Here is a 22,034-nt window from a genome sequence, read left to right on the forward strand (position 1 = left end):
CACGTTAGCGGCTTCACTTTACGAAGATTGTGGTGCTTTCTGTCATAAGGATTTTTTTTTTTCATTACTTGGTAAATCGATATTATTTATGTAAAAAAAAATAGTACAGATGAAATTAGGATCGCTTCATGAGGGTTAAAAAAGATCGTAGCACCATCTTATTCCACTGCAGAGTCCTTTGCTGCCTGACAGTGACGTTTTCCGCACGTAAAGGTCACCTTTATGTTAAACTGACGATGATTCTTGGACAACGGAACACATGGCGCAATATAAGGTAGTTTAATCTCTTCGCTCTTGTTTTGCTCAAGGGTTGCGTTTTTCCATTTATGTAAGTCAGTTAATCTGTACAAAACCATAACTACGAGAAGCCTTACTTCGGACTTGCTTGATACAGATAAATCTACAAGAATTTATTTAATGTACCCAAAACATTAACACTTCATTCAAAAACAAATAAATCAATCCATATCATGTGCAACGGAGTCGTTCTATTTGCCGCCACACATACCTCATTAACCATCAATCCACCTTTCCTTTTTCAAACTGCACCCGAAACGATAAAGCCTCACCAGTGCCACAAGCCTTTATACCACGAATGGACAAAATTCTCGTACCGTGGAATTTCACACCTATTATAGTCATCCCGCGCAGCTTCATCGAATCAGCTGAGAAATTAGCATAGCCAAACGTTATGTTTGGCTTTTTTGCTAGTTGCCTTTGCGTTGCTTGTGCTTCATGCCCCATCCAGTCTCCAATCAGCTGTCTACCCAGGCATGTCACGATTTTATTCAATTAATGGACCCAAACACAACCGCCTAATCGAGACGAAACCAAACCTGTTGAAATTGAAGCGCTTTGTAAATATAAGCACGCGTGCTTCCGGCCTTAACCTACGGCTCTTGAAGGGCCGGTCACAGCAGTCCCGAAGGCGTGCAGCGCCACGATCGTACAGCCTTATTAATTAATTGTCCTGCAAAGATCGTGAGCCTCCAAGGTGGAGATGGAAATGGATGGATGGTGGAGGATCAAGTACACCGATGTAACAATTTATCATCCCCCTAAATGTAACCTGCTCTCGGTAAGCGACAGGGCAGAAGTACACCCGTTCCGAGGGTGGGAGTGGGGAGGGGGGGGGGGAGTTCTTCTTGGGCCGTATGGCGCTGCATAAACAAACTGCGACCTAGACGCCAATCAGTGACGGAGACGGCTTTGGAGCAGAGCTCGCGAGTGAAACCTTGGCAAGAGTTCTTCTCGAATGTGCCCTTCGACCGTGTGAAGACCATTCCTCCGGTGACTTAATTGATATCGTTTTTTGGTGGATCAAGAGAAGGGCCGAACGAAAAAAAAAATATCGTCACCGTCTTTCAGGTGTAAGATTTGTCCTCGTAGAGATAGAGTGCGCTTGTCTAATTATACAAATTTCTTAAAGATCCCATCGTGTAAGCACGGGAATTATCTTTTGGAGCACAAACATACGCTACTCACCCGCTCGGAGTACGATGTATGGTCCGCTGACGGAACATAGTCGAACTGCGTCTCGATCGTAGTCCTCCACTCCCAGTACTACTTCCACCAGTGCCTACAGCAGCGGGTCCACTACCGGTCAGCGTGTTGCTACGCTCCTTCACGATGGTACGATCCCGATTGCGTCCCATCACACGTTCGTTCACCAGCACCGCATCAAGCGCATCGAACGACGCCGTCCGCACTCCACCTTTCACACCAACGTTCGACGTCTTTGGCGATGGCGTCTGGACACCGTTTTCCTCATCCGTGTTTATCTTGCACTCCTGAGGGAAGCTTTCGTTGAAACTGCGCATTGCCGCTGCACCAGCCGACTTTAGCCGATTGCGAAAGATGTCCCCGAACCGGCGCACACCCGACCGACCAGAGCCCGCACTCTGGTTGCTGATGTTACTGAACGCGTCGGACGGATCGACGGAACTTCGCCGCCCGACCGGACTACCACCGTGGTCGCCCGGTCGCTCCTCGATCCACGTCGAGGACATCGAGGGCATCGCACGTGCGTCAGACGTCTACCTGTTCTGTGAGGATATTGCTTTGACAGTGGCCCGTCAAAACGTGTGTCATATTCAGCGAGCCAGCGCCAAAATGCCACAACGATGGAAGCGGACTGCTCGCTCGATCCAAGGCTACTAAATGCATCAAACGCACCCGGTGGTCACTTGATAAAGCTATTTGCTTGATACTTAAAAATAAAAAAAACCTTCGTACAACTCAACACATCAATCCCGGCAAATGACAGCCAGCTGAAAGTAAACGAAGACAAAACAGATATTAAAATAAACTCTTAAGGAAAAAACAAATTAAATTTAAATAATCAGGAAAAAGACGAAGACGCAGCATTTCGTAAAGGCTACCACTTTTACTCGTTTTGGTTTTTGGCCACAAATGACAGCCATGTAGGATTTTGGCTGCAAAAAAAAAACATTCATCTAAGCGAGCTTCCGACAGATAACTTCATCAAATCGGTGATAATTAATCGATGCAAAATAAGACTATCTATACAATATTCAAAAAAAAAAATATATCCCCTAAAAATTGCCAGCTTCGTTTCCACTCCCCAGCAGGCTGCAACTAATCCTTGCTGTCGAATCACCGGACAGCTGTCCAACGCTCATCAGCACCTCACCAAACCTTCACAGGCCAGTGATAATAATTAATCCAATGAGTAGGCTCATCAGCCGTTGTCAGAGCTGTTAAGATTTAAAGGACAAGCGAGACAAGTGCACCATGGACAGCCACTACTCGCACGCTTACACGGACGGTCACACATTAACAACTGGAGGCGGTGGATCTTTCATCGAAGATTATGTCATCAATTAGTGGTGATGCTCTATCACAATCGTATCATTTTGGGGTATGATTCTGTGCGTCGAACCTCGTTACTAATTAGAAGCGAAGGACAAGGGCATCCTCTAATCATATAAAGATGTTCAGAGCTTCACAAAAACAAATAGAATGACACTCGGCGACCCACACACGAACGGAACATCATTGAACCGGAAAAGATGGCGCACTGCGCCATCGAGTGATTCCGAGCGAAGAATCCTAATGAACTATCCATCCAGCAGCTTCCAGGAAGCACAGCACGCTATATTGGAGTTATTTCGCTTAAGATATAGCACAGCGTTTTCCTGTACGGTAGCGCAAAGAATTTCAAATATTTACGCAAAGCATCACGCCTTAAAAGGGCCGGTCAGGCTGGTCCAGTTACTAAACTATGCTAGATCACGCGCAAATCGTTCACCTGTTTGCTCTACGCCAAATTTAAGCCATCAGGTGAGCAAATGAACCTCTCCTTTAACGAATGGCCAGTGGCAGCAAACAGACAACATTGTAAATGTTTTGCCATTTACTTACCTGCCCTATTCGGTTTCTACACACAAGCACTCCCTTCTCTAACCTAATGCTAAGTGCAATCGAATGTTGCCCATCTTGGCTCGGTAGTTCACATGCACAGATCGTAACATTGTTCTTCACTATTCCTACCAGGCTTCAACACCTGCGATGCATTGGTCAACGGTGTGTCATTTGATTTGCGTGTGTTTGTCTGTGCGATCATTTTACCCACGTCGCGATGAAAGCGAACGCAATTCGTAGCCCAGACATCTGGCATACAAGCCTCACTGGGTAAAGCAATTGCAGCTAGCATTCGGCTTTCGGCGAACGGACAAACCTCTAACCTAGTTTTCCGTTGGAGCACTCACTCTAGATCAAGACAACGGGCTCCCAAGACAACCCGAGTTGGGTTCTCCCCATCACAGGTAGCTGCAAAAAGGGTGGAGTTCTGCAGGTTCTGACACCACGCGCAAGGGCCACCGGTTCGGGGCTGTCCGCGCACGTGCCTACTTTAATGCGATCACTTTCACTAATCACTCCATTAAGTCCCTGGGATCTTAACCTGTGGACCGATCCTTTAACCTGCCCGCTGTACCACGGTTTACCACTTTGGAAAATGGCCCAATCGCCAATAACTTTATCGCCGACGGGGTTCGTCGGTTCAGCCTGCTGACGGTGGTCAAAGGCCCCGGTAAACTGCTGCTGGTTGAGAATTTGGGTCAGCGCAACGTTTCGCAAGCAAAGACACCCAAGAAACATGACGCTTTGTCCACAAGCGACAACAAACCCACAAAAAAAGCAACTACTCCTAGGATACTCTCGGGAGACCCCGGGCGGGTCACCGAGGGCTGACAAACGTTCCACTCGTGCACCGATCAATCGATTGATCGATAGATCGGCAGTTTTGCACTCCAAAATTAAATGAACCAGTTTTTGGGGTGTACGTGGCTGCATACTGTGTTGGCGGGGTAGTTGGCGACGCACACAAAGCGTCCCTGTTTTGTTTGTAGCGTAAAACTGGCCCCATGTCACTGCCCTCGCGCCCTTAAGCTTAAACCGGCCCCACAATCTGGTCCGAAGATACCCTCGAGGGTTGTTCCGTATGCGATGTGATGCAGCAATCGCAGTGGGATTGATGGCGATGTTACCCGTGCGATAGCTTCAAAGCTCTTCCAAACTGGATTTTCTGCCACACGGCGCTGCCATGGCTCTCCCGAAGGGCGTTAGCATACACCATTTTCATGCGCGGGTACAATATAATGTAATTACGAGCATCGTTAATCATTGGCACGAATTCGATTTCGAGCAGGGAGTCGCACAGCAATTGCACAATATCGTTCACGCGTAAATTTAAATACCCACTGGGACGTTGGGGACGCTCCTACGAACCTCGTGTTACCCATTGGCACTGTAGTCAGAATCAATATTTTGATGATTGATTTGGGTCATCCAAACCCGCTCCCGCTGCCAAAATGGCATTTTGCACACCTTTTCAAGTGTGGTGCGATCTTGCAAAACCATCTCACTGGCCGCAAATTGATTTCGCCTCTCCCTGAGCGATTTAAATTTAACGCTTCACGAAAGTAACAACAATCTCAAGTGTTTGGATGATTGCCTGCTTTTTCACCCCTATTTACACATCAAAATCGCAGCAATAAAAACATACCACGCTGCGCGAAAATTGGTCCAGAAGTACCCACACGCTCGGAATGGCGACGCCACACGGCTGAGCTTCGGGTGCTACTACACTGATGAGTGATGCTTGTGGAGTGTTTTTTGGTTGTTGTCTACTCTCGATCGTTTTGGTGCGTTCCGTGACGCCGCAGTTGCCCGTCGGCTACTATCACCCTACGGCAATCAGCTGGGCCGTGTTGCTCCGAGCAGGTCGGCAGACAGACCACCTGCTTAACCTACATCCAATCCTTTCGTGCGAGTACGTGCGTGTGTGTGTTGTACCAGGGCCTGAACTAGTGCCACATATCAGACGATCAACAATCTTCTACCAGCCCGTGCAGCGCCTTAGCATTGCTGGCGTGAAGTTCAGGTTAAGCCAAATTTACTGTCCTCCTCGTCACACACTTCCCCAGGGAATAGGGGCCCCCCGACTTCTGCCATCAACCCGTATTAGATAATTATTGCTTCATTTTCCACTGCTTGGCCATACTAGCTGGGCCGCCGTGTGCCACCCAAGGGTGACTGAACTTGGAACTTCTGGCCACCCTCTCCCGGGGAGAGGGCACACCCGAACCGGAATGGCCGGGGTGTATCGCGTTTGACCTAGAATGGCCCGCATTGGTGCGCACGGTGGCAGGGAAATCGTGCAAACGGGGTAGGTTGTGTTGCCGATGCTCACACCACAAACCACCGGGCAACTACAAAATGGTTAGCTTTAATTTTTCTCTTTACCTGTCATGTGAGATTTATGTTAGTTTCTTGTGTATATAATTTTTTTATTATTGCTATCTTTCCCCTACTTCGCCTGGACCTCCGCTTTACACGGTTCAACGATATACCTCTCCCCGTGGCCGTGGAGGATGTTGCACAATCGATGCAACCGGTGCGACTTTGAGCTACGGGTTTGAATGAAGTTTTATCGAAGAAGGGGGGGGGGGGGGGGGGGGGTCTTCGGGTGACCTTAGACTTAGGGTGAGTCGAAATTCGTACCACTGTGGTATGCAGAACACTTCAGAATGGGTGACTTAATGGCTTTAACATTGTGTAATCGCATTACATAGTTGTTACAATTGAAGTTCATGCACGGATCTAGGGAATCTAAGTATTGCGTATTAGCGTGATAACAATGTTTTATTCGCATACTAGGCCTTAGAATTCCTCGAAAAATTTACGTGACGTAATTTAGAAGAGTTTATTACCCAAGGACTCATCTACACACCCGTTATAAGATCCTATTTTAACTGCGTACTTAACAATTCGACAATTGATGTCCCTGGTTTCAATGCCCGAAGAACTCGCCCAATAAAAATTTGTATCCAAAGTCTAAAGACAACCTTTTAAATTCATTCAGTCTGCTTAATTTACAGAACTATTTACATATTTTAAAATCCCTTCCTTGATTTTTATGACTGAATCTGTTAACTTTAAAGGTATATCAAGAGACTCAATATACCTAGTAGTGTATTCAGAGAATTCAGATATTCAAATTTTATATTGTACAGAGCTAATATTGCATAAAATATCAATAAAAACACCATATCCTCATGACTTCCAAAAGGTCTATAACTACTGGCGCCACATTAACACGCAATGAAACAACCATCACCCCGCCAAGGACACTCTCGTTAACCACACACACACACAAATATCCTAGTATTCCTGTCATCAAGATCACTATCTCAACACTAAAATAAGGTCAAACTCATTTAAAGTGCTCCATTTCCAGCTGAAGGCACCATGAACTGATGAAAACTGATCCAATTACCTTACGGCTATCAGTAGAAACTGGTGCAAAAAAAAAGAAGCAAGACAACCAAATAAGGGATAAAACACATCACAAACTCCTGCACCAGACAATAACTTAAGCCCGCGAAAAATAAAATCAATTTTTAATATCACACTCCACGGGAAAAGAGGGTTTTGGAAAGGTTCGCCAAACGCGAATCGCTCATTTCGATATGCTTTTGATCCTTTCAGAAAAGGAAGCGGCTGTTTGCGGTTTAAGCCCACGTAACCATCCCGTGTTGTACATGGGTACGATGAGTGCAAGCGTAATGGGAACTTAATTAATTACAATGTCAGCCTGTCTCAATGACCAGTATAACTCGCCCACCAACGACCGCCTCATCGTCTTCGGTGAACGTGTTTGTTTTTCTCGTACGGGTCATTAAACAACGCTAAGGTAAAGCCGATCGGTAGCCGCCTGTAACCAACAAATCCCCATTGCCAAATCGTTGCGCAACACTACCGATGATTTGCATGTAAGCGCACGTAAACAATACGCCAATACGTTTTCCCACATCCCGACGGTTTCGAACGAGAAGATGCAGCAGCAACGTAAAGCGGACGGCGTCGTCGTTTGTGGACGTTACGCATCTTCCAGGAGGAGGTCATTGCAGTGAAGAAGAGAGCTCGTCCACCTCGAAGCTTCTGTCTGGAGACGTACCCTGTTGAGAGGGACCTATTGGCTATTCCTGACCCTGCACACCAGCGACCGCTTTGCAGTTTCGTCCGCAAATTCCATCCGCTTTGCCGCCGCCTGACGGGACGTTTTGTTTATTGAGATGTAAATTTTTGCATTCCACTTCAGATCCACCCATTCAACCGTCGGACAGTTCGAACGAAAAGCTGTTTAACGATCGAGATTTATGTACGACGCTGCAGTACAATGGTCCGAGCAAAACGATCTACTAGGATGTGATGGCCCATAAGCCCTGCAGCAGTTAGATGGCTGCTGTAGAAGCATTAGCTCTCTGACGACGACTGACGACTTAACTCGATCGGGAAACACGTCCAGCCTCCCTTCGGGCGGGGGTTACAGCTGCTAGCATCAATTCATCCACTGATGACTAGCGGACGGGACGTTCGGGCGTACCACCCGAGACTGATCGACAACCACGTGCACTTAGGTAGCTATGGATCGTGATCGGAATGTTGGCTGAGTTCACCAACTCCAAGTGATCGTTTGCGTGCCAATCCTGTCTGAGTTTGTTCGAAATAACAAGTTCCCTTCTAGCTCTCCAGCATCCAACGCAATGGAGGAAAGAAAGCTGAACGGTGCACCGGGGATCGATGCAGCTGCTGAGCTGAAGTTCGCAAGCTAGTAATGCTCACCCGCACACCAACAATGCATAATGGAGGGAAGAAAAAAATACTGCATGAAAGCCAGCATTTATGCTGGCAAAAAAAGCAACTTCAAGCCTTACCGAAAGTGAAAGTAGTCTTAGCAGGCGGGGGGAAACAGTGCCTCGTGTCGTGTGGCCCAAGACCGGAGGCGAAATGCTAAAATTTGGAGCATTTCTCAATTACGCCACACGAACTTCAGGAGTTCTCCCGGAACACAAGGTGGGATCGCTAGTTTCGTTAGTGCTGTTTCCTTCACCAGTGGGAAGGCTTTTATCTTGTTCCACCGTAATCGTTTCCAATTGTTCGGAATGGGTTATTGGAGGCAAACAAAAAAAGTACTGTTTGAATATCATGCGCAGGTTTTTTTTATTCGGAGAGACATTATGCCAATTTATAGTGCCAGCTCCCGGTTCCGGCAATCAATGATGGAGGGCAAATAAATGTAACGATAGTGCCCTGCAGCTTCGTTTGTGTCTGCTCAAGGTTGTAATTCATAGCAGCTAGCGGTAGGCTTATTTATTGCGGAAAGTTGACGAGCGACTGGCGAAGAAAGCTGATCTTTTGCATGCTCGCATTATGATTTATGCTTTGCAAATATTTCTTCACCTTTGAAACTTTATTGATTTTGCAAATAATATAGCATTAATATTAATTGATAGTCAGCCCTGAGTAAAGGAGGTTTGGTCTCCCCACGGCAGGACCTGGGTTCAAATCCTACACAGATTCTCTCGGATGGGATTTGATTTGATTTCTCGTTTGTTTAATTATTCCCCATGTCAAGTCAAAGCTCTTAACACTGTAGGAATCTCTTTGAGATCTCTTCAAAGCAGACAATCATAAAGGAAAACTCATTTCCACAATTGTTCGAACCTTTCCTTGAAGTTTCTAAATCATTCCTATATTGCTCTTATAAATCATAACTAAGGTAATATTTTGTTCTGCTTCATAAACTTGTACCCTAGCACTACAAGCATAAGATAAAACCACTAAATAATGTTGCAAGTTCTATCATGAGCGTAAACGTTTCTATGGCTCTCTTTGAGTTAATGTTCCTAACTTACTTTTGCACAATAAGTCGCGAAGTTCAACTTGATCATCACCCCACACCCCACTCCCTTTCAACCCCCGTCTCAACCACTCTCACGTTACCCAGCCCAGCATTACTCGGCTACGAACGCATCTCGGTTTCGCCAAAGTAAATGCTCACAGAACACGATCGCATCGACCATCGTACTTGAGAGGGTACTAAAAACAGGGCACATAAATCATCCCTTTCGTACACCGCGGCCGGCGTGCTGCCCGAAACAAATGCGCCGGCTGTGGACACCCCGACTCTATCATCCGCACACCATTCTATCGACACCAGCTTTGTTCTCCAGCTCACACCAGTCTCCCACTGCACTGCCAATGCTGTCCGGTTGCATCGCATTGCACCAGCAGCAGCAGCAGTAGCATTGCGTATCGGTGCAGTGCACTCCTGCGCCACATCAATAGTGTCGGTACCGAAACGATATGGAGTCGCTTTTCGTAACTGTACTAACGCCACACAAACACACACACACACACACACCTTGTACGGGTTGTTCCAGCTCGTACAACGAAAGACACCGGAGCGGATCAGCTGCCAACGGAGTGCAAACCGGCGAACGCATTTCTTATCCCGCGTGCAGTCGGCAAAGCTTGATGGTGCCATAGGTGCGGCGCTGTGATTAGTTTGGTGAGCGGGCAGCGAAATGGAACCACATCGTGCATCTTGGAAGATTTCATTAATCTCAAGGTGTAACACGCCCCAATTCCGAAGCGATTGCAAGCAGACGAGATGGAGCTGTATCACGAAAAGAAGGGCGCTTTTGGTTACAAGTAGATTCAAACTTGTCATGGTACGTCAGTTAAAGTGAAGTAGTAGCTAGAACTAGAACGAATCAACCTGTATCTGTCCTTCCGAAACGGTATCGTATGACCGAACCGTAAATCATAAAAAATTTAATAACAATTTGTCTTACTAATTCGTAAGGTCCAACAACTCGAATAAGGAAGAAGCGACGATTACTATCGAACCGCACCAAACCTGCCCGTAAAGGAAACAATAAATATTGTGTAAAAATGTGTGTCCCACTGAGACCACAACAATCAAAGCAAATCAATCGCGCATAAATCTGTGTTTTAATTGAGTCGCTTTCAATTCTCACCAGCGGACCGCAAACATCCTTCAGATTGGGATTCGATTTTACGTAATACTAAACGTAACGCTAAGGAAACTCCTAGCTAAGAACAAATCAAACTAAACCTCTAGTTCTGCTCGTGTGACAAATTTGACAGGAAGCGATCTCTCACTCACTTTTGTGTCCAACAAATCCCAACGCATTTTTTTGTGGATTGCAATTTATGCATATCGCAAAGTGTCAGCTTCTTTGTTCCATAAGGTGCGAATATAAAATATGAAACTTTACACCTGATGTAGCCCCATACCGATCAAGGTCGCCGGAACTGCTGGTCGGACCAAACCGCCGCACGTTGGCTACGGTGGGTCGAACTTTAAGCTGCAAAAATCAATCGCTCCCGGTGGTAACACGCCAGGTTTCCATGGACTAACCCTAGTTTGTATCCGAAATTCAAGTTGATGCTGTGTTGTGATTTTTGAGTAGAGATTAAGATGCAAAACCACTTGTGACTGATTGGCATGAAATGGGCAAAACTGGTGCGGTTCATAAAGTTTAACAATTTACCTAAGTGGTAAATGGTATTAGTTGGCCATTTTTTTTTTTTTTCAATCCGAGTTGTGGTTTTTCTGAACTGACATTGCTAGGCTAGAGCTTGGTCTGCCATTTTTTACTTCCTTGGCTCATGTAGCTATCTGTAGCTATTAAGCTATCTCTGAGGACAACGGTCCTAACGTGCAACGTAACGGCCGCTAAAAAAACCCTGTCCCTGTCAACTGAGTCAAGAAATTCAGACCAAGATTTTTCAGCGTGCAGTGTTGAAGAATGAAGAAATCGATCTATATCGATCTTTCGAATCGATCCATATCGAAGAAATCGACAGATCTTTTGTATCATTTAGTGTAATTTTTCTAATCGATAGTGGAACACTGCAAGGTTCTAATGGTATTTTGCAATCATTTAGGGGAATCTTATATGCAGTTAGGGGAGATTTGCAACTCGATTATAGAACTTTGCAATCTGCTGAAGAATTTCTGCCAAACATTCTGAACTCGACCGTTTGAATGGTGAAGTGTCGTCCAAATATCGTCCAAGTGTGTGTTCCAATCAGCACGCCGTATCATTCACGTTTCAAAGGGGTTTACGCAGAAAAGTGTTCCAGCAATAGCTGTAATTACTACTTCTTTAAACCAGTGGTTTCCACAGCCGCGATGCAAATTTCTCCTAAGTGAACATCAAATTCCATTACGTGATTGCGAAGCTCCACAACAATTTCCCAACAATCCAAAAAAGTTCAAAAATATTTCCGACTGCAATGCTTTAACCTAAAACTCTTATTAAAAAACGTACAATTTCACTAAAAATAACTCTCCTGGATGTTACCAATCTTGTCGCTGTATGTCGATTGACTTTAGTTTGAATGCGACAGAAACAAAACACTACAACCGCAGAGGCTTAATCCACACGGCACATCAGGCCGATCGTGTGGAAAAATTTATGAACTTCTGCCTCATGGTAAATCATGGCCACGGTTAACGGCCACCCGATATATAAATCACTGCGTCTTGACCGTCGTAAGTGCTTGCAAGATTCGGTGTGTGTGTGTGTCAACCCTGAGGAGAAATATGGTGCAAATTTAATCATCGAGGATTAGCTTAAGACCAACCCAACCCAACCCTTTTTTTTCCTACGCTACCCTATCGCGAACGAACAAAGTGGGAAACGATGCCAAATTTACGAAAGCAGGCAAACCATCAAACAAACCCTCCTGGACGATAACTGGCTGGCCAACTGTAAATCTTTTCCTTCTCAACACCCGCGCCAGACACAAAGAAAAAGCTGGGAATGGGAAACATTAAGCCCGAGAGCTTACAGGCCACTGAGCTAATCATAAACATCCCAACAATTAATAAGCACTAATTATCTGAAGCCTCCCGCACCCAGAAAATCGAGACAACGGGAAGTCAACCTTGGATCGGCCAGTAAAATCGGGACAGACGGCACGCGAACCCCACCCCAACTTGAGTGTTATTAAAGGGGAGATTTTTCTTTTATTTCGATACCGGATTTTTTTTCAACGTTTTCCAAACTACAGTAGTGTCCAGGAACGCTGGTTCTATCACTACTGGGCACGATTCAATTCTTTCGACACTCTCCTCGGTTTTTCTTTATGGCTCGTTCCGCCACCTATCGGTATGTAGGGTGGAAAAAAAAACTCTACCACAGGAAAATCCAGATCACACCCGGAGCCGAAAAGCTCCCAGACACACGCTCGGGAACGGCACATACAATTTCATGCTGCACTCATTATTGGTAGATTGATTCATTCACTTGCTGCTGCTAGCTTGATGTGTGCTTTTTACCCATTTTTCCTAATTCACTTTGCCTCGTATTGTTGCACTATCCATTCACCCACATTGCGGTGTGGTCAAATACATAAATGTGGTTTTGTTTTGTGTTTCGTCTTTAATAGCTTATTTAGCTCGCTGTTTGTTCTTGTTTGCCTTTTTCGCGCTATTTTCCTTTTCTTTTCATTTTTTTATATTTTTGGTAACTGTTTGTATCGTCACCAGCCTTCTTCGATTCGTTCCTTTCCTTTTTCTCCTTTTCACACACCATGTTTTTTTCTGGCCACGATAGTATAATTTGTTTTATTTCTATTTATTTTGGCACGTCACTTCCACTTCCATTTTTTTTGTAGCTTTGGAAGGTATTTTCTACTATATTTGCTTTTCGCTTTCGCTCGCGCCTTACAAATTCACTCATACACATACGAATAACGAAAACCACACCATGTTGCATTTCCTCCTACACTCATCATCACGGTCATTGCATTTCCACGTGTTCCCCAATTGTTCACTCACTAACGCGGGCAGACACGCACGCACACACGTGCACGCATGATTTCCGTTTTCCGCTAATCGTGCATTTCCCAGCGCCCAGTACGAAGTGTGAAATGCAACACATCGCCAGACGACCTTTTCAGGTGTGGAGCTTTTTCTGCACAATTTGTTCGCACTGTGATCGCCATAATTCCTTAAATAATTGCCTAAAAAGGATTCAAGTTTTGAGGTTATGGGAATGATCATCGCAATGGCGGCAAAGCAGAATATACACCACAAACAGTAATCACATGGCACAGGACGTATGCACAGCACAAAACACCATTTTTCATCTTTTTTATTTTATTTTTTTTCATGTACTGCCTTGCAATGGCGCTCGAAAACCGGATCACACAAAATGAACGATTGTTGAAGAAGATCGGAAAATGGTGATCCTCACCAGGTGCTATAGGGGAGGTTGATCGATAAAGAAAGACTCTTTGTTTTCTCTGTTTCTTTTTTTTCCTACTCTTAACTGCATTTATTTTTAAGTGCATCAAAAGATGCATTTTAATACCTTTCTTCTTCAAGCTGATCACATTCGCCGATGAAAAATCAATGCACCGACATACGCACACCGATGTCACCCAAGCACACGATCACAGAGCATCCCGAAACAGAAATCACATTAAAACTTTAACTCAACATATAACACACGATAATCGCGAAACACGGACCCTTGGCGTGGTTGGAGTTGCATCGATAACGCGCACCGGACCGCAAAGATGCAACGCTTTTAGTGTGACGGTAACGAAGCGACTGGCAAGAAACAATAGCACACGCGCAGCGATACCACCACGGTTGCCCCAAAAACCGATGGCCAAACGGCGCACTATAGGCTCGTGTATAGATGGCGTGCGCAATCCCACCGGACGGGCCAAATGCAGCAGACTGAAGCATCGCGCTCACGCTTCTTAGCCAGCCACTCTCTCAGTTGACGCACTCGCGGTTCGAGTTGCCGATGCGTGATCCCACTCTTGTGGGGAGGGAGTTACGTTTCTTAGAGGCCCGAAAACGGTAGTGCATTGATGTAGTATTGATCTCTTGGTGGTTCCAGAGTTTCACGATTCACGTGTGATAATACTACGGTTTCAGGGTCTGTCCTGCGTACAGGGGCCTATTGTTACCCACCCAAGTGTTTACCAATAGACGCAATGGTCCATGGTCGCAATGGGCCATATATTTCAAATCTCATCCACTCAAATCCACTCATCAAATTGGCCTCGTTCAAAGGGGATCCTGGTCAGTACTTCACACTCGTCTCAAGGCGCATCGTTCAAAGGAGAACGCGTCCAAAGTTGACTTTGTCTTAGGGACGGATCATCCGCTTTCTCTGGCCGATCAGGAGAGGCTCGACATCCAGGGGAGTCAATCCGGACAAGCAATCGGCGAGGAAATTAATTAATTAGTTCTCATGTTTTATTGCAAATATTGTAAATAATTTCACTCCAACAACCGCCCTCTTAGGGGAATTTCTTGAGACACCCTTCGGCAGCAGAAAACGCATCTCCACCAGCTAGCGCACCTTAAGATTTGCGAGAAAAATCTTCACTCTCCTGAGCACAAATCTACCCCATATGGGGAGCGAAGAGCAAAAAGTCCGGAGGCTGCAAAAACTGTACGATCATGTTTGCCGAGAGATAAATCAGGAGTCTCGAACGAAAGCAAAAGTGTTTTCTTTTAGGCCTCTTTGGTCTAGTTTCTTTGCGTATGCGCTTTGTTTTGTCCGTCTTCTTCGTTTAATGCGTACTGCACTAATTTATCCACCTGGTTGACTGACACGAAACGCCGGTTAATGATCCCGATCGGCCCAGACTGGACGGCCAGATGAGCGTCGAGCCGGTTTTTTTGGAGCAAACTGTGTTCAGCCATCGCCACCATTTTCGTGCCACAAAATAGGCAAATGTTTATGAAAATAATTGTGCTGCATCGGTCGATTGTGCCATTATTTCCAAACACTTAACCGTATTTGCCTATTTGCTTTTTGTACTAAAAACACGATCAATCTAATTAGCAGTCACGTCAATTAAATTTACATGAAGGGCTTTTCCGTAACGATTATATATTCATAAGCTAAAGCAATTTGATCGCGTGCCGTCCCTCACGGTTGATTCCATACTCGGAAGAGACCCGAAGTGGATTATTATCCGAGGTTTAGATGTTAAATTGAGTTTAATTCTACTTATACTCAAAGGTACAAAAAAACTAAAACCACAAGGAGTTTTTAGACAAAAATGCAATGTTTTACTCGTTGAAGATTCTTAAAAATACTACATAAACGTTTGTTCACAATCTTTTCAACCAGTTTTCTAGAAAAAAAAATAAACACACTTTGTTTGAGGTACGTTTCTGATTGCTCTTTCTGGCTTGGTGGTGGTGTGATGATTGTGATGACTAAACAGCCTCCAGCAGTAGTGCAATACCCTGGCCTCCACCAATGCAGGCAGATCCGACGGCCCGCTTAAGGTTCTTTCGCCTAGGAAAATAGGAAAAAATATGAAAATATTGTCCTTCTCTTAGAAACAAATCCCCAGAAATGTACTTACTTCAGCTCGTGCACCAGATGGCCGGTGATACGCGATCCGGATGCGCCAAGCGGATGGCCCAATGCAATTGCACCACCATTCAGGTTAAGTTTGTTAATATCGAGTCCAAGTTCCTGGGCGCAAGCCAACGTCTGCACACCGAACGCCTCATTAATCTCATACAGATCCACATCGTCGATCTTCAGTCCGGCCACGTTCAGCACGTTACGAATCGCTGGCACCGGCCCGATGCCCATAATCTCCGGTGGTACACCGACCGTACTGTACGCCACCAATCGTGCCAACGGTGTCAGGTTGTGTTTCTTGATCGCTTCCTCCGAGGCTACAACGACTGCTGCGGCACCATCACAAATGCCCTGAAATTAGTTTTTGGTTATAAATATATTAAATTATTAAATTTTAAAATAATATTCTCACTACGGCAACGCATTCTTACCGAAGCAGTTCCCGCAGTAACGGCACCGTTCTTTTTGAACAGCGTTGGAAGTTTCGCCAATCCCTCCAGCGTGGTCTGCGGACGGGGATGTTCGTCGACCGCAAAGTCAACCTCCTTTCCCTTAACCTTTAGCTTGAATGGGGTGATTTCTGTCTTAAATACACCCGCGTCGTTGGCCTTCTTCCACAGCTGCTGCGAACGGTACGCAAACTCGTCCACCTTTTCGCGCGGGATTTTGTGCTGTTCGGCCAAATTTTCGGCCGTCAGTGCCATCGGAAGTTTGCAGTAGGAGTCAGTAAGACCGGTCTAAAAAAAAGAGGCATTTTTAGTCTCCCGATGTATTTTTTAAAAATAGTTTAGTATCTCAACTCACCCATAGAGCATCCTCCAGCGCTGGACTAGTTCCGAGCGGGATGCCAAACCGACTGTTACGCAGCGTGTACGGCGTTTGCGACATATTGTCCACACCACCGGTAAGCGAAACGTGAGCAGCACCGACAAGAATGTCCTGCGCACCGTTTACGACCGCCTGGAAGCCGGACCCACACAGACGGTTCACACCGAGCGCCGGCCGTTCGATCGGAATGCCGCAGCCGAGTGACACGTGCCGGGGTAGAAATGCACCATCGGTGGACGATAGTACCAATACCTGGCCGATGTTGACGGAATCGACCTGTTCCGGCTTGAGACCGGCTGCATCGAGTGCCGCCTTTGCCGCTACCGTCTGCAGCTGCGTTGCGTTGGTGTTCTTAAAAGCTCCGCCGAAGGTGCCGAAAGCGGTACGCTTGGCCGCCACGATGAAGACTCCTGTGAAGGGCAAAGCAGATAAGACAAATGATCACGATCAGTGGGGTATAGGCCAAAGCAGAGGTGGGAGAAAAAAAACAAGGTCGGAAATATGCTGACCAAAGGGGGTAGAGTCTTCCCACTATCAGGATTATCAGCATCACAGACGGAGTAGAATAAAAAAAAGTGGGTCCATTTCCTTATCAACCTGTCTTGGAACCGTATTCGCGTGTTTGTTTGATACTGTTTGATGGTGATAAATGAGGGTTGGAACGGATGCTTCCACAAGTCATGTGTTTACTCGACAATTACAATTTTGAGTATAAAAACTTCACACAAAAAAAGCCTCTAAAAATGTTGAAGTAAACAAAAACATTGTAACACAAGCCGGCAGAAATTGTTACGCTTAGCGAGATGGGCAGAAAGTCGCTACACTAGCTACGTCATCAGATCGGACTTTGACCCGGCAATGAACAAGCAATTCGATGCTGTATGATAGCTGATGATCAAAGTCCAACTTAATAAGGAATACAGCATCGATAGTGGGCACAATCCCTTACTGAACTAAAGTTCGGTAATACATTAAAATGTATTACAATGTCAAAGTATATTAAATAGGTTATACTTTTACATTTTAATGGACACGCCGAAACTTACCCTTCGTAAGTGCTGCCATTTTGAACGACTGATGCGGTTTTTATTAAACAATTTACTAAAAAAAAAACTACACACAAACAGCAGTTACGTTAAAGCTCTTGCTATCTAAACCTTCAACAACAAATTAACTGCAAGACTTCAGTCCACCAACTGTTGCAACTTGCAGTGAAGAAAGTGTGCAGCAAGCAAAACGACGGCGACGGCAGTCCCTGTTATTTACGGCCGATAGTAATGTTTTTTTCTTTTTTAACGCAAAGAAATGATACGGGCACATCTGTGCTCTCTTTCGCACTTGCATGTTGGAAGGAATGTTTATCATCTTCCGTCGCATTTCATCAACAATTTTGTTTAAAGTGTAGGGTCAAATACTCAAACCATGGAAATTTAGACGGAAGGTTAATTTCTATTTAAATTGAACGTTAGTCACGAGTGTTAATGATTTTTTTTTCGTTCTGAAATTGCTTTTCGGAGGCTGACACATACACAAGCTATCTACACGAGGTAATGGAGAAAAAGCTGAAATCGGAAATTTGACATTTTTTTTACAGTTTCGCATCGATTTCAACAGTTTGAAAATTCCTGTGACCCGAGGTCATATGGAAAATAAATTTAGAATGTTGCTCTTATGATTTCTTTCTAGGCTAACACATACACCACGAATCATGTCCCTTGCTCTCAACCAGGTATTGCACCAATAATAATATATATTTATCTAGGTAGTAAAATGTTGGGGACTTTCACAATCACCTCTTTAGCGTGCATAGGTAGCATATGCACTTGTTAATTTATTTCTGCACCAACGCCTGTCCCAACGAAATTCCTCGCTTCATGTTTTAGGTACGTTTATATTAAATGTCTGCATTGCTTTCGAAGCCCGAACCCTTTATCCTTTCTTTCCTATATAATTTCGCTAGCAAAATACATAACCAAAAACACACGCAATCTTTCATAACGAAAATGTTCAACGTAAACACCCGTTTCTTCGCAAAGCACACCCCTAAAAAACAAAACCTTTTTTTGTGTGGCAATCTCATTTTCCCAGCCCAAAATTCCACCCTGTCGAATTTGCACTTATACACTAAGTCCCATTACCCTTCAACCCTCTTGTACTAGCCAGCCATGAGGTGAATCTAAATATCAACGCTTTACGCTAACCTACGCTTCACACCGTCTCGACTTTATTCGTCACCCGTGACGACACCAATCACCCGGCCGTTAGTCGTTGCTCATCGGAAACTCGCGATTCAGCACCTCAAGATCCCGATTGTCGACGGCCGTATGCAGATCGTTTCGATTCATTAGCGACAGCACCATGCGCAGCAAGCTCCAAATTGCACTAGACATTTGATTCGACATAGATTGTACCTTCAACCCCGAACGAACGGCCGAATTAGCCTGAAGGTTTAGCGCTGTCAGCAGATGTTCGGCCGCTTCCTTGTACGCTTTCAGATTGACGCAAATCACGCCAACATTAAACCGTGCCCGGATGAACCCGGGATGGTAGGCGAGTGCACGCTGATACGCATCGACCGCTTCCAGTGAACGATTCCCGTTAGCCAGGCTGGCACCGAGCCTATTCCAGGCTTTGGAACTTTCCGGCCTTACCTGCAGCACGGCATTGAAACAATCGACCGCTTTGTTATACTCCGAGGACAGATTGAACAGTACGCCTAGCGCTTCCTGTATGTCTGCATCGATTTCCGTTGGCGATTGCTGAACTGCCTTTATGAAGAGGTCTTGCACATCCTTCAACTTCGGTCCACCCATCAACGAGCTTCCCATCGGAGAATCCTGCGCCTGAAGCATTTCCGGTGGTACCAGATGTTCGTACTTCGGGTTACACTTCATCCAACGGACCAGCATCCGTAGGGCGTTGTTTTGCAGCATCTCGTTCGTGTACGAAATGGCAAGTGCCATCAGCACCGGCATGTTGTTCGGATTGAACGAAAGTGCTTTGTTAAATGCAGCGATCGCATTCGGATCCTTTTCGTTCTCGGCCTGCGAAAAGCCAAGCTGTTCCCAAATTTCCGGATTTTCCGGATCCTGTTTGACGGCTGCTTCGAAGCAAAGGACCGCACTCGGTATGTCACCCTGTTCGAGGAAAGCTTTCCCTTTCTCGAACGCATTCTCCACGTCGGTCATTGGATTTTCTTCATCGAATTTGTATTCCTTGAAGGGATCGTAAAAATCATTAAACTCGGACAGCCACGGATGTTTGCCTTCGCTTTCAGACAGTGTTCGCCATTCGTCTTGCAGTCGCTCCCAAAATTGCTTGTTGTAATTATCCGAGGCTTCGTCCTGTTCCTGCGTCCCATCCACAAACGCCTTAGCCCAATCATCGTCCTGCTTAGAGGCTTCATCCGGTTTACTCTCTTGCTGCTCTACTTTGCCTTTGGAAGAACTCGCTTCCAGCTCGTCGAATCGATTCTCCCATACAGTATTCGACACTTGGACACTGCCGTCGTTGATCCGAACGTTCCCGGCACTTACATTACCCATAAAACGTACGAACTGGAACGGACAATGATGTTCTTAGCAAATACGCACACCAAAGTTGTTCATCTAGGTTTCTTACCTCACTCTGCCTTATGTTAGGATTGTACATTTGTCCGGGATACGCTTGATACATAAAGTCACTGGCCGCCTGTCGCACGGTGGGTTGTTGCTGCTCCGTTGTATCCCGCAAATTTGCATGTATTGGTGGCAAGTGCGATTGTGACCAAACCTACCCAAAAACAAATCTTAATCTTAAGTCTTAAGAAAACGACTGTCGACCCATTACTTACACTCGATAACTTGCTTTCCTCTCGCGGGCGTGCGGCATCAGCACGAAACTCCTCTGCCCAGGCTCCACCCGGCCCTACCATATCAATCGAACGACCCACGCCAACCATTTGCTGCTGCCGATGATTGTGAGCATCGATTTCGCGCATCTCCTTCAACAGCTCATCCATCCGGAAGGTTTGCGGACCCGGCGCAATTTGGTCCATGTATTCCTTCACGAGCTCACGATCTGCTCCGGCAAACGAACTACGTCCACCCGCCAGACCTTCATCCTGTAGGGCAACGTCCCGCCGTACCTGACGGCCAAGGTTCATCAAGGGGTTCGCTCCTCCACATTCCGGCTCGACAAGATCCTTGAAAGACATCTTCCCACGCTAGCTTTTGCTGTACGGTTCACAACTAAAAAACGGTACTTCTAGGAATTCTGCGAACGTCACTTAATGGTTGAATCGCCCTAGGGAAACCGGAAGAAGTAACTTGTTCCGGACAGTAATTTGGATTCGCTAGTTCGTTGCCAACACAAATCATTGAGATAGACACTGAATTGAGCTAGCGTACCTGCTGGTACTCGATTCAACTATTGCGACAAGCGGCCAGGATTTCGCCTATCGCTGCCCCTTTTCGGCAGTGATCATGGAATAACTGATAAACTGATAACAGGCACCTAGGTCGTTGTTGTTGTCCGTCCGTCGCATAAGCTTTCGACCGGAACTTTTTGTACCGTCCTTTTCGTATAATATGACCTTTACTACGAAGGTCGGGATGTTGTGTTCCGATATCGCCTTTTTACTAGATAATCTGGACACTTCCTTGCTAGTTTACCAATGTTTACCAATTTTGTGCACAATTTAGATTTCTTTTTGTTTTTAGAAATTTGTCAAAATAGTTTTTTTTTTGTTTGTGATGAAACGGCTGTCTATATAGTCAACTTGAAAGCTTCAACTGGCATTTGCCAGTCTAGGGTGACCAGACCGTCAGTGTTTTGAAAAAGGGTTTTTGTAATTGCAAAATTTGTAAACGAAATCATTACCAGATAATTGGTAGTGATTGTGTTTAGTTGATGATGATGTTGATGATTGATGATACACAACAGAGACATAGAAACACTATCCAACATAACTGGTATCGTTGCAGATGATACTCTGCGCAGAACATCTACCCATCACACCAGCATCGTATCAGGTACATTTGTCTACTTTCTCAAAATGTATCACCTATTTACTAATCTGCTGCTACTACTGCTGCGTGGCATTGGATTGCTGTGGAAATCACGGTATAACTAGCTCCTGTGTCCATGTAGGCAACCCAAAAACGCTTAGCGATTGAGGTCTGCCAGAGTCTGATCCGCTGCTCGATATCCATATCACCGCATACCTCGTAGGACTCGTTATTGTAGCGGATAGTGATGGACAGTAAGCGCGAGAGCTACCGGTAAGCCTCATCTCAATAAACTGAGAGTTCTGAGCGCTCTTTTCTCTCGGAAGGTAGCCCTTCGTCCTCTTCGAGCTCTTCGCTCTCACGAATAGCTACTTAACACAATATTAGTAACAGCTCCTTCTCAACATCTGCCTCTCGAACGCGGCTTAGAGGGCCAATTTTGCACAAATTTTATGTAACCGAA

The 22,034-nt window shown here is 45.5% G+C and overlaps 3 protein-coding genes across 3 annotated transcripts in view; all 3 read right to left on the bottom strand.

Moving 5' to 3' along the window:
- Positions 1 to 2,018, bottom strand: part of LOC126561542 (uncharacterized) — a 43,549-nt gene extending 41,531 nt beyond the window's left edge. Inside the window, exon 1 of the mRNA XM_050217756.1 lies at positions 1,486 to 2,018. Within this exon, the coding sequence (XP_050073713.1) occupies positions 1,486 to 2,018 (533 nt within the window). The remainder of the gene's footprint in view (positions 1 to 1,485) is intronic.
- A 13,564-nt stretch (positions 2,019 to 15,582) lies between these two features.
- Positions 15,583 to 17,658, bottom strand: LOC126562402 (3-ketoacyl-CoA thiolase, mitochondrial). The gene is made up of 5 exons (XM_050218912.1): positions 17,630 to 17,658; positions 16,560 to 16,993; positions 16,187 to 16,492; positions 15,751 to 16,106; positions 15,583 to 15,680 (listed from the first exon to the last, which is right to left on the bottom strand). The coding sequence occupies exons 1-5, from the start codon at positions 17,646 to 17,648 to the stop codon at positions 15,599 to 15,601; spliced, it is 1,197 nt and encodes a 398-aa protein (XP_050074869.1). The 5' UTR covers positions 17,649 to 17,658; the 3' UTR covers positions 15,583 to 15,598.
- A 1,159-nt stretch (positions 17,659 to 18,817) lies between these two features.
- LOC126561893 (peroxisomal targeting signal 1 receptor) lies at positions 18,818 to 20,778 on the bottom strand. The gene is made up of 3 exons (XM_050218260.1): positions 20,416 to 20,778; positions 20,205 to 20,354; positions 18,818 to 20,140 (listed from the first exon to the last, which is right to left on the bottom strand). Exons 1-3 carry the CDS (start codon positions 20,776 to 20,778, stop codon positions 18,845 to 18,847), a joined length of 1,809 nt encoding a protein of 602 aa, XP_050074217.1. The 3' UTR covers positions 18,818 to 18,844.
- Between the last annotated feature and the right edge of the window lie 1,256 nt (positions 20,779 to 22,034).

Source organism: Anopheles maculipalpis, chromosome 3RL, assembly GCF_943734695.1.
Source record: "Anopheles maculipalpis chromosome 3RL, idAnoMacuDA_375_x, whole genome shotgun sequence".
In the NCBI taxonomy this organism is placed as follows: Eukaryota; Metazoa; Arthropoda; class Insecta; order Diptera; family Culicidae; genus Anopheles; species Anopheles maculipalpis.